The sequence below is a fragment of the Thalia democratica genome, unplaced genomic scaffold (assembly GCF_965202585.1).
Source record: "Thalia democratica unplaced genomic scaffold, ktThaDemo2.hap1.1 HAP1_SCAFFOLD_1840, whole genome shotgun sequence".
Taxonomy (NCBI): Eukaryota; Metazoa; Chordata; class Thaliacea; order Salpida; family Salpidae; genus Thalia; species Thalia democratica.
In genome coordinates this window covers 5549-19508 of record NW_028140643.1, presented here as the reverse complement: position 1 = coordinate 19508, position 13960 = coordinate 5549, and the positions used below count along the sequence as shown (strand labels likewise).

Here is a 13960-nt window from a genome sequence, read left to right as displayed (position 1 = left end):
GTAATATTATTAATATTATTTCTACATAATTAAAATTGTCACATACATTTTAGTTAATAATTTATTATAATCGTATTACAGGCACTTACCCCATTAGAACTGAAAAATATTTATGGAGCTGAAACCCTGAAACCAATGTGAGTTTTAAAAATACTTTGGTACCAATAACTAAAAAAAATATATTTCATAATTACAATTCTGTATGTACAAATACATTTAGCCAGCTAGTGATTTTCTTAGCAAATTTTCTTTCACCTTCAAACAATTTTTTTATTAATTTTTTTTTTGTTTATAGCCATCCACTGCGTATTGTTTTTTAGTACTTTATTTTGGAGAACTTGAAATAAAACCTCAAATGATTAATTAATATAATTCACAGGATACCCCCCAAACGCCAGTGCTCCATTGAAAGATTTACTGATGGGACTTTTACAAAAGAACTCCAAAAGAAGGATTTCTTTCAAAGATTTCTTCAACCATCCTTTTATATTGAAGACAATCACTTATAAACAGAGCCATTGTGAGTTTTTTTGTAGTATACCTATTCAGTTTAGTTAACAAAAATAATGATGATTATTATTATGATAAATCTTGTTAATTTTGATAAATTTCATTTTAGTTGAGTTATAACTTGAATAGTATAAATATTTAATTTTAATATCTGTTCTGAACTAGTTCAACGTACAAACAATTTTATTTAAAAAAATAAACTTCTACTAGCCATATCTAGTTAAAACTTTTTCATTATGTTTCTATTTTGAATAAATACACTCCCACAGCAAACCCAATTGGTGTACCCCGGAGAAGCAAAAACTACAGTAGCCCCGTTTCGAGTAACAACTCAGATCCAAGAGCTTTAATGCAGCCCTCACCTAAGGTAATTTTTATTATACTCTTTAGTAAAAATTTAATCAGTTTGAAGTAACAACTCAGATCCGAGAGCTTTAATGCAGCCCTCACCTAAGGTAATTCCTTTTTTAATAGTAATTTGTTAACTACCTGATTACATAAAAATTTATTGTATCACTTACGTCCGATTAGCTACTTTATTAAAAGTTTATTTTCAAATATTTTTTTTAATAGTTAAGTAAACTATGTTTAAGTTATTTTTGTTTAAAGATATTAAAATGAATATTTTTATTACTTACATTGAGTTGCATTTTTAATAAGCGCTATGACTATTATGATTATAAAGTAATTGTGAAATATTAATAAATCCTTAACTTATAAAATCGCATATATATTTAATTATTAGTATAATTATAAAATACTTTCATATATTATTATTTTAGATTATCATTATCACTAATTAATTAAATAATTCACATTAGATCATTAATAGCAGCTTAATTTAAAATTGTTTACATTTTGAAATTGTGTTGCAGTTCTTAAATTAATAATAACTAATAAGTTAAAACAATAGTTAAATATATATAAATAATATGTATTTGAAGTAAAACTTACATAGTCAAGCTATTAAGAAACCCAATTATTTCAGTAATGTTTTGAATTTTCTGACAAGGAACACGAACTATTTAGAATATGTAAATCATGTTAAAAAATTAAACTTTATTTTATTATTTTACATTTGTTTGATAACAAATAGGTTCTACTTTTTTTTGTACTTCTTTAAATGTTATGGTCTTTATGTAAATCAATTTGAAACGTAATATAGAAAAAACTGCATTTAATTACCTTTTCATAACCACATAATTTCATTTTTTCTTCAAAAGTTGTACAACAACTAAGTTATTTAAAGAATTTTTATGCTTGATTTAACATTTGAGTTAAATTAAAGTTTATATTGCTTATATTGTACCACAAATAAAAATACATAAAACAGCATGTTTTCATAAAAGAAAAAAATTCAATCTAATTAAATGTCTACCAATTACATATCTACATCACGTTTTAGCTAGTTTGTTGCTAGCATTTCTTATTACAAGCCTTATAAACTAGTTGATATTTTTTACATGACTTTTACACTACGACAACTATTTTTTTTCTTTAACTAAACACCAGTTTAAAAACAAAAACAGTTTGTAACATTATTTTATGTTTTATCTTTGACTTTTGATTTAATCTTGTTTTCTTATATGTAAGGAGTTGCCTTCTATAAAACATTTTAACATGAAAAAAAAACTTAGTCACTAGTAACTAAATTCAAATTTGCCTTATTTGTTTATACTTAAGTATTTCTCTATGTATTGAAGTCGTTTTTACTAACAAACTCAATTAAACTTAAATTACTACCAATTAAACGACAAAACACATTTTAATTCGGTTTCTACGTAATTAATTAAGTTAATGACGTCTAAAAGTGTTCGAAATCATGTTACTTTGCTTTCTGCTAAACAAGATTTTCAACTTGGCAAAAGGCAGTGTCAAGTTTATCACTAAGGTTAAGTTTAATGTATTTTAGTTCGTGTTTTTCTGTATGATAATCAACCCTATTTTGTAATTTTTTATCTTTATTATTAAATAACATAATAAACTTATTGATAATTGTGATTTGTAAATTCAATAGTTTGTAAACACATACATTTTTATTGAACACATAATTTTAGAATTTGTTGGTATAAATTGCAATTTTAACAGTCAGAAAGTAGTTAATCCAAATAAATTAAATTCAAAATAAAAATGTAGTTTTAAACTTAGATAGACCTTTTTACAAATGAGCTACAGTAACCTTTCCAAATATGCACTACAGTAACCTCTCTCAGCACGTGAATTTTAATCACGGGTTGTCTTACTATCTAAATATATAAGCACATTGTTTGTTTTTGTTTTAATACTTCATTGGCAACAAAATGAAACTATTTTTACTCTTTTCTTTCTTACAATATTACGTAAATTTGTTTTGTTTTAATGTTTTTATCTTTACAACATAATTATTTTTATGTGATTTTGTTATTGAAATATTATAAGTATAGATACATAAATGATGTTTTGAAATAAATTTTCAATGAGAAAACATATCATGTTTGGTTTCAAGTTTATCCCTAATTTAATCCTATGATTGATTTCAAGTTTTGTTATTCTATGTTTATTATTAAATGGTTTTATACTTCCTGTAATGATATAATGAGCTTATTTTGTTTATACTTTGTTTAACGTTTCATAAACGATGATCTTTATATGTTTTTTGGTTGTTTTTTGTTTTTATTTAGTTTTAAATTTGTATATCAAGTTCAGGTTTAAGAAAAAAATCCAACTTCTTTCTATATTAAATGTTTGTAAAGTTATTTAAAAAACTTATTTTTAAGTTTTCAAATCACTAAATAGATAAAAATATAAAAGAAGTTATATTCTTATGTAAAGGAATAACAAAATGAGGCATGATAATTAACCGAATTCAAAGTAAACAACTTTTAATTTTGCTGTTTTACTACTTAGTTTGAATTTTACTACAAATATAAGTTTTTATAGTATACTCCTTTCATAGTAAACAAAACTATTCATGACCTTATATTAAACAGCTGTTTCTGTAAAACTATTTCAGTAGTAGTAAATTTTAACATTCGATGTCATTTATAACCTTTTAAAAACTGCGTTTAAATTAAAAATGCGATGTCTTAAATTTTTCATTGTGTTTGCAGAATAATGAAAACTAACTGAAAATTAAAATAGTTCTACATAAAAAGTATGTTTTAGTAGACAGTATTTTGGTTTTAAATACTAAAAAGTTGGTTCCTGAAGTTTAAATTCTTATATTTTGTTCAGAAATTAAAATATTTGAAAAAACAAACAAAAAGTATTTATATGCTATAAATTATTTTGCAGTCACATTATACAAGTTCACAAATAGTAACTTAATCATAATTTACTAATATTTCCTTGTAATTAATATTTTACTATTTATTTTATAGTTTGATGACACTTATTCTACAATGTTTATCATAAACTTTTAATATTAACTTTTAATTAATAATATTTTATTTACAGTTTAATGACACTTCTTTGACAATGTTCACTTTGACATAAATTATTTATACAACCTTATAATTGTTGATATTTATTTTGTAGTTAGATGATACTTCATCAACAATGTTCACCTTGTCTGAAATTGATAGTGACAAAGACGATGAAGGATTTATAATCATCGATATTTCACCAAGTAAATTTTGTTTTATTAATTAATTAGTAACATATACTTAAATAAATGTGTTTGTGATAAAGGATTTATCATCATCGATATTTTTCCAAGTAAGTTTTGTTTTGTCTTATTTTACTTGTATCAATTAATTTCCATAAAAAATGGAATATTTAAAATAGTTGATGTTTATCCGAGTAACTTTGTTGAGTGTAATACCTTATTTATTCAATTATGTTATTCGTGCTTAGCACTAATAAAGCAAAAACCTTAGTAGAGTTTGTAGGAATACAAAAAATGTACATTTACCAAAACAGAACAAACATTTGAAAGTCATTTATTTTTTAGTAAGTATGTTTAGTTATTAAAAAGCCTAATTCCATTGTTTGAGTTTTGGAGACTTGACAAAAGTCGTTTAAGAAAAATTGAATGTAGAAAAAGCTTATACTAAATGAATAAGGTTTTAAATATTTATATCTGCAGGGTGTGTTTAAATAATTATCAATTATAAAAGCATCAATTTAGAAACACCGAGAGTTTTTTGAAACTATGCCTAAGGGGGTAATGACTATACAACTGTAATAAATTTACATTAAGTTTAGAAACTTATTTAAATCAATTGTTGATTAAGTTTATTAAAATCAAATTTTTTGTACATAACACTACGTCTTGGCACGAAAAAATGTTTATATAATTTTTGTTGTTTAAGTTGTTAGTGTTAAAACGTTGATCAAAAAATTTAAATTATAGGAAACTAGGTAGCCATGAAAGTTTAATAAAAATCGTACGTATAATAAAACTCATCACTAGAAACTTGTTTAATTTTATAAAAATGTTTATGTGTTTTATAAAATTGAAAAATTTTTTTAATTCTTTTTTTAAATATGTTTTCAAATGTTTAAACCTTATTAGACTAGACAATATTGAAAATATTTCAAACTCTATCACTCTCTCATACATTATTCATTTACTACAAACTTGAAAGTTTTTCAAAATGAAAACCACAACATTTAAAAAAAATTCAAACAACATTCCATTTTGTTATGTCTATGCGTTGGAACTTTTTTTTCATCTTTAAACATTGAATTTTTTTAGCGTTGAACTCAAATTAATGCCTACTAATAGTTAGTAATTTATTTATTTCTACTATAAATGTTACTCATAATTCAGCAGCAAACTTAATTAAGTGTTGTTGATTAAATATTAAATTCCCTAAACAAAGTACTGTATAACATGTAAATACCTGTAAATCAGTGTTTTTCAAACTAAACAAGTATACTGCCCACTTTTTATAAGTTTTATTTGGGAAGTTTTTAAGTACCTATGGGTTTTTTAAGCTTTTGGAAATCAAGTTGTAGTGAAAAAAATATTTTTTAAACATCTCAAACTAGTTTGAAAATGACTTTTGATTAAACTATTTAAAATAAAACTCAATGTTTGTACAAAAAATGTTTGAGAAAACTACTTTATCTCTCTAAAACAGAAGCAATGTTTAAACTATGGTAATACTAAAACATTTAAAAATCAATACCTTAATCTTAAAAATCATTAGAAGGTTTTGTGATGACATAAGGGTTTCGAACTTTTTGTATTTAATTTAGTAAATTACTACAAAGTTTTTCTGTGAAAGAAAATAAATTAGTTTAGTATAGGTTTAGCTGGACTATTTCAATAGTATATAATACAAAAACAATAATCATTAATAGTAAATTGTTCAGTAATTAATATTGTCGATCATATTCAAGTTATTTAATGTGTGTTTGTTGAGGTGGAAGTCTTAAAAACTTGCAACTAAGTAGAAATTAAAAAAAAATTAATTTAAATTCATGTAAGGTTGTTAAACTTGTTGTACAAAGCTTTTGTATGCAATCATTACGTATATTTCATTTTGCAAAACAATAAATTATTTGTCATTCTTATTATACGTCACAGTGGTACGATTTTACAAAAAACTTGATACAAACTGTATTTACATAACCACATATATTACGTTGTATGTTATTACAAATATGACAAATAAATTATTGTTTTGCAAAATGAAATATACGTATTAAATGCATACAAAGATGACATTATCGTTATAATAAGTTAGTTCTATTTTGTTTCTCTTTGTTTAGTTAGTTTTTTACTTTATATGTTTTTTGTTTTTATCTTGCATATATGCAGCCGTTAAATCAGACATTTAGTTTCTACGGTTGAGTCAGTTTATGTTTGAAATTTATTTTTTTATAGCAAATGAGCAGTTGTTTTGATTTAGTTTTTTTTTTAATTAAAGTTTAAGTATAAAATGGAAATCATAGCTAAGTTGGTTTGTTTTTGTTTAGCTGTCATACCTTATTTTTAAAAATAGTTTAAGTTTTTAAACCTGATTTTTTTAAACTAAAGTATTAAAATAATTGTAAACAAGTATTTAAACTAAATATTAAAATTGTTAGTTGAAAAGTATTTCAAACTAAATTATTAATTATTTTCAAAACCTTTTTTGAGATATCTATAAGTTTTTTGTATACTTTATATTAAATTGGTTTTTGTTCTTAAGTAATAGGGCTTGTATTCTTAAGTGTTTAAAAAATGCTAAAACTAACAATGCACTCTTTATTACGTCATAAGTATTTCAAATCTGTCTAAAATTAATTTCTAAAGCAAATAGTTTGAGAAGCTGTTAAAAGTAATTTTCACAAATATTTAATGAAATACTAACTCAATTAGTACTGAAAACTTTGTCATAATTAAAGTTTTATTGATTAATAAAACAAATCGTAAGTTTTCTACCAAAAACTAGATTAAAAAATTTAACATTTATAAATTAATTAAATTTGTTTAATTAGTTTTTATGCATTATAATTATCAATAATATATTGTACACCTGAACATGGTAAGTATCAAAATAATTTACTAAAATAACTATATATAAAGATTTTTTTTACACAATGGGAATTACAGAAACTGATTATAACGTACAAAGATCAAAATTTTTGAAATGTATATAGTTTTAATTTAGTTTAAATCTATACATTAATCAATTAAAAGAAAGTTGATAAAAAAATAATTTTAGAATTAACATTAGCAAATTAAGAAACGAGCAACTTAAACAAATTTTCAAGATAATGTTAAATTTTTTAAACTGTACTTTCTATACTTTTTGTGTATATCTCAAATAATTTTATAATGAAGCACTTTTTATTTTTTTTACTTTTAAACAGAGAACAAATTGAGAAACGACCAAGTGAAGAGACCAACATCAATCCGACCTGCGACAAACCGAAGAATAAGAAGAACAACTGAACCAACTGGCATTTGTAATATTTACGAAAACTCTCCTCAACAATTTCCAACTAGTTCATCTCCTTCATTTCCTAAAAATAGCTCAGTTGTTAGTATGATTTATTTATATTAAATATAAGTTGAATATTGAACTAGTATTTGTAATATTTACGAAAACTCTCCCCAACAATTTCCCACTAGTTCATCTCCTTCTTTTCCTAAAAATAGCTCAGTTGTTAGTATGGTTATAATAAATATAAGTTAATTATTGAACTAACATTTGTAATATTTACGAAAACTCTCCCCAACAATTTCCAACTAGTTCATCTCCTTCATTTCCTAAAAATAATTCAGTTGTTAGTATGATTTAGTTATAATAAATATAAGTTAATTATTGAACTAGTACTTGTAATATTTACGAAAACTCTCCTCAACAATTTCCAACTAGTTCATCTCCTTCATTTCCTAAAAACAATTCAGTTGTTAGTATGATTTAATTATATTAAATAAAGGTAAATTATTGAACTAGTACTTGTAATATTTACGAAAACTCTCCTCAACAATTTCCAACTAGTTCATCTCCTTCATTTCCTAAAAATAATTCCGTCGTTAGTATGGTATAATTAAAATATTCTGTAAGTTGGGTTAATAGCAGCTGAAAAATTATGTTTTAAGTTTAGTAGTAATTTTATTATTAAGTTGGACATACACATGAGTGAATTAAACTCTTAGTTATTTAAAGGTTGTTTTCATTTTAACTTTTCAAAATAACCCAAACAGAAAACATTGAGTATATTAATATGAAAAAATGTAAATTTAATTTTAAACTTGAAATTGTATAGTTCATTATAAATTTACCAAAAAAAAGTTAAATATAAAATTTAATACTACCTGTGTAATAGTTGTACTGTACATAAAATGCACACTATGATAAATTGCCTATGTATGCAAGTGTTCTATAAATGTAATTTAGTTTACAATTGCACGTTTGTTATAAATTTAAACTTTTAGATGCAAGCCAAACCATCGAGCGAGACTGACTTCAAAGTAAGAACCAATTTCCACGGTAACAACAAACTCACCATTAAAGAAGACCATTTTAAACCGTATAGTAAACACCATTTAGATCTTGGCGCGCTGGTTAATATGCTTGATGAGGCTGATGACTACCCTGTTGGTGATAATAATGGTTTGTAACTATATTATGTTTAGAATTTTTGAATTATACGCAGTAAATATGTAAAGAGATATTTCTATCTATTCCAATGAGTGAATTTGTTTTCCCAGATTAAGATATATTTGATTAGGCCCTTTGATAAACTATGTTCTTGAGCGTGATTTCCAAAACTTTTTATACATAAGGCCCCCTTTGAAGAAATTAAAAAAGCTATGGCTCCCTCCGACAACTTTGTCATAAAATACCCTCTCAAGTACGCCGAATACTTTTTTTCTCTTCATCATCGACTCCAGAATATCTAGCGAAAGTTTAAAATTATGACCTCATGGTCCCTTTACTACTCACGATGCCCCACCATTGGCTCCCTAAAGTTCTGAATTGACTTTAAGGGGCCGTATTGGGGCCATAAGCAGCAAAGGGGGGGGGGGTGCTGTGAGACCATAATTTTAAACTTTCACTAGATATTCTGGAGTTGATGATGAAGAGAAAAATGAAAGTCTTAGGCGTATTTAGTGGTATTTTTGAACTTATATTATATGTTATGGGAAAATTTCAGAAATTTAGTGGCCACAAGCTGGAAAAGGGAAGTCACAAGGCTATAATTTAAAACCTACACTAGTTATTCTTGAGTTGATTATGAAGAACAAAAAATATATCTTACACGTACTTTATGGTAGTTTTCTGAGAAATCTTGTCCATAGAGGGCCATAGCTTTTTTATTTCTTTAAAGAAGGACTCATGAAAAAATATTCGGAAAACCTGGTCTAGACTGTACTATAAGTATGACTCTTTAAATAATTGTAACATGCTAGATTGTTTTTTAAGCACTTAGATAGCAAAAAATATTTTTAATGTTACTAACAAGAAATTAAAAAACTTCTGAAGAAGTTACTTTTTAGAATATGTGTCTTAAAATTTCTACATTTAATGTCTATTCTAACTTTTAAGTTGAAGTCAAAGTTTGTAATCCTACTTTGCCCATTTATAAAAAAATGTTTACAATTAATTCGTTTGTCTCCGACCTTGTATCAAGTTTTTCATGCATAATTAACTGTAATCAATGTATTGTGTTGTTGCAGACAAATCAAAACTGAGCATTGCGCAAGTTGAACAATCGAATAAAACTCCAATTAATAGCACTCACTATAATATTGATACTTTTCTTTACAGACAAATCAAAACTGAGTATTGCCCCAGTAGAACAATCGAATAAAACTACAACTAATAGCACTCACAATAATATGAACAAGGCACAGACAGTTCCCGATCTAATTAAATATGGAAAAATGCACGAAGAAAACAATAGCAATCTTCATGACATACAGTTAGTTTGTTGTATTTGTTTTACAAGTGAATACTTTTTTAGGGTGCACGCCAGTTCAAATTCTGAGTGATTGTGATTTATCTTTATTAGTTACTTTTTATAACATCTTTATTACTTAAACCTTATTTGTGGTAAATTAATTTTTTTCAATTTCAATTTAGTTTTGAGAAATGGCCCCTTGAACTTGAATTGGCATGTAACCCTTTTATTATACTTGATTGGTTATACTAAGTTTTTAAATCGATACGTTTTGGAAAATTTAATTAGTATCTGTATCTTAAAAAAAGTAAACTACATTTTTTAGTGCATTAATATTATAACTGCATATGCCTCCTTAGCTTACTGCTATAAGATTTGATATATTGATATTTATTACGTAAAATTCAAGCTTACATAAAATTTACTAAAAATTATGTTTTTCATCAAAAGAAAAGCTAATTTTAGCACTTTTGCAATAAAATAAATGCTGTCGTTGGCCATGTGTTGTTTTGTATTGTTCTTGTTTGTTTCTTTTTTATTGTTGTGTTTCAAACAAAAAGTGGCGTTTTAATTCTTAAAATAGCTTATGCAAATATAAAGTGTTTACTAATGGGTAACTTCTTAATACAATTTAACAAAGTTCAAACATGGAGACTTTTAATTTTTAATAGCAATTTTAGATAGCAGTAGTACGGTTCTCCTTGCAACTAAATAAATATGTTTGTGTTCTTTTATTTTTGATACTATATTTTTTTTCAATAAAAGTGATTTGTGTTGTTACAGAAGTTTTATTTAATTTTTTATAATCTACTATTTTATACAGTAAATGCTACTCTCACACTATAATGTCCTCTTATCTTAATATTTTTAGTCATTCTAATATTTTGTATTGTTTTTTTAAAGTAAATACCATTAACATACTTCAATGTCTCTTCACATACTTTAAATAGTTTATTATTTTTCTAGTAAATGCCATTCTCACACTAGAATGTCTGCACATAATTGTTTTTATCTATGATAATATTTTCAATTTATTTTATTACTTTTTTATAGTAAATGCCAATATTACTCCAGAATGTCTTCACATATTAATATTTATTTTATGTTATTTTTATTAATTCTTATTATTTATAGTAAATGCCACTCTCACACTAGAATGTCTTCACATTGGCTTCGTAAAAATTTGGAACTTCAACAACAGCAAGTATTTCCTACTTACAATGGGTTAGTAAATATTATTTTCTAGTAATTAAACACTATAAGAAAAATTATACAACTACTTACAATGAAGCAAGTCATAAGTTTATAATTAAGTGTGATAGTAAAAACTAACAATCTAGTTTTTTATTTCCTATCGATGATTTTTAATGTTTTTCAAAAAAATGAATTTTAAGTTTCTGTTTAATATATTTAAAATATTTTGTAGAATATTATATTATAAGTTTTACTTTACTTTTAGTATAATTTGTCTTTATTATTATGGTTTGGTAAGATCAATGTCACGTATTTAGTGCATTTTTTAGAAAAAAAAATTGTCTGGCCACAATTTTATTAAAATTTTCAATTATGTCAATGTGCAAATACTCTTAAAGCCAAGAAAACGCAAGATGAAATCTGTACAAGAAATGTATATAAGTTACATTTATACATCAATTTAAAACAAGTAATTTTTCAGATTAAGACCGAACTTTTCAGAAGCTGATTTCAAAAGATTATCAAACAGGCAGCAACGTTAGTTTAAAAAAAAAAAGTAAAAAAAAATTAAAATCAAATATTTTTACTACTCATACAATACTAATGAATAAAAGCAAAAAAAATATTTATAAGTTTTAAGCAAAACATTACTAAGAACTACAAAGTTTGTATTATTGGTTTTAATTTTAACTAATAATCATGCAATTTTTTAAGTAAATATTTCTATAAATGTTAGTTAAAATAATAAAATTACTCGTCAATAAGACTTGGTAGTTTACAGTTCTTTAACTCTTTTAGTTATTACAATTAAAATATTAAAAGAATATATAGCATTAAAATAAGCTCTTACAATAAATATAACAAATTAAAATATTCCAATTAACAGAACAAAACATGGTAGTTGAAGAAAAATCCCCCACATTGAAAGAAATTGCCAAAACTTTTTTCCTCGGTGCCTCTCCCCCTAAAGGTTTGTTTAAATTCTTTAAAAAAAATTTAAGTTACTTTTGTAAGGATTAAAGGTATTATTTTTTAAACAGTAAATATCTTCTGTTCTTTGAAAAAATATTTATCTTCTTATTTTATAGTATCACAACCATATTTTGATAGTTTTGCATTGTTTATGTTATATTTTAAATAAGTAGTATGAAATAAATGTTTCTCCAACTCGAATTAGTTTAACGACTACTTCGTTGAAAAAATATTTAATGTACAGCATAGTTGACGTTTTTTTTTTCGTTTGTATGTAGTGACAAAATTGTTTTTTGTAAACCAAATTTTAATTTATACCCAAATAGCATCTGTTATATATAAGAATATTAGAGTAATAAAAAGTATTTATATCTATATACTTGGCATAATATAATATATATATAATAGAAACTTCAGAACACAGCTCATCTGTTGACAGTAGCATTTATATGAAAAGAGAACAAGAATTTTCACTTCAAAATAATAAGGTATTTTTTGTTTTTATATAATATTTATTTGATTTATATAAAAATTATTAAAATTTTTCACTTCAAAATATTGGTTGTGTTTCTTAAAGTTAAGTTTATATAAAAATGAACAGGAATTTTCACTACAAAATAATAAGGTAATTTTTATTAAAAACTATTGTTTTAAATATTTTGATAAAATATTAAGTTTAACTTAATTTTTATTAATGAGGTCTAAAGGTTTTTAAAACGTATGCAAAAAAATGCATAGATTAAAATATAAAACAAAAGTATTTATGATTATAAAAACTAAATTCGTGTTTTTAAAAGGGTAATACTGAAAATCTAAATAAGGAGTAGTAAACAAAAAGTTTGAGATAAACTAGCTAGTGTTTTTGGTAAAAACTTATGGAGTACGTTCTAAATTTCTGCATGATATTTTTATGTTCAATTTATTATAAAAGGTATTAATACATAGTATAAAATGAAATTACTTTGATGAAACTAAGTTTAATGTTTTATTTGTAAATCTTTAACCTTAATGTATTAATAAACGAAATTTTTTATAAACTGAATTATTAAAGTAATGAGTAAAAACATAACATTTATTCGTTTTAAAAAAACATGTTATATATGCCTACCATAATTATCAATGAAATTTTATAAAAACGATTTCATCTTATTTAGTTTTCCTTGTTTTTATAAACAATAGTATAAGATTTTTTATAAAACAGGATGTTATATTTTTAAGTCTTTAATTTTTAACTTAGAATATTAGCATTGATTTTATAACTTTCTAGCTTCGCAATGAAACAATATATCTATTACTGTTTTAATTTCAAATGTATACCAGCCTTAGAAATACTTAAAACAGCCGTTAAAAACATGTTTTATAGGGTTTCAATTTTTTTAGACTTCAGTTTTAATGTAAATATTTTGTAAAATTTTTATTTAGTGCTAAACCTAAAACACTTATAAATTTGTTAATTTTTATAACGAGACTAAATATTAGTATTTTTTTAATTTTCTTAATAATTTCTTACCATAACATTGTATTTTTAATCATAAGATTAGTTTGTCATTGCTTATCAATTTGTTTTTTTAAACAGTTTTTTAGAACATGAACTAAAAATGTAATATTTATAAACTTAATAAATAAATAAAAAGGGTCACTTAAAATCAATAAATATTTTGAAAATATTTTATAAAGTATATGTTTATATTACGTGTTTTTACCCATTAGTTTAGTTTGTATTTATAATTGATAAGTTACAGTATGACCTAAAAATACAAAGTTGGTTAAACTCAACAAAAAAGTTCACTTAAAATCATTAAAGCATCTACTAAACTTCTTTTAAAGTTTAATTCTATTAAATTAAACCTATCAACATATCCTACTTTTCTATTTTTTAAGAGATAGACAGCAACATGCATATGTTTAATGTAAGATACTATACCGAGAGAAATTCTAATTAAACTTATACTGTGTT

General features: G+C 24.0%; 1 protein-coding gene across 1 annotated transcript; it reads left to right on the top strand.

The window, feature by feature from the left end:
* Positions 1–390: 390 nt before the first annotated feature.
* On the top strand, positions 391–12491 carry LOC145848917 (uncharacterized; the record flags this gene model as incomplete). The annotated part of the gene is made up of 10 exons (XM_082954102.1): positions 391–520; positions 780–877; positions 4027–4117; positions 7297–7466; positions 8369–8546; positions 9705–9858; positions 10972–11061; positions 11513–11568; positions 11918–12001; positions 12412–12491. Coding segments are annotated over exons 1-10 (1101 nt in total), but the record flags the coding sequence as incomplete, so codon positions are not given.
* Between the last annotated feature and the right edge of the window lie 1469 nt (positions 12492–13960).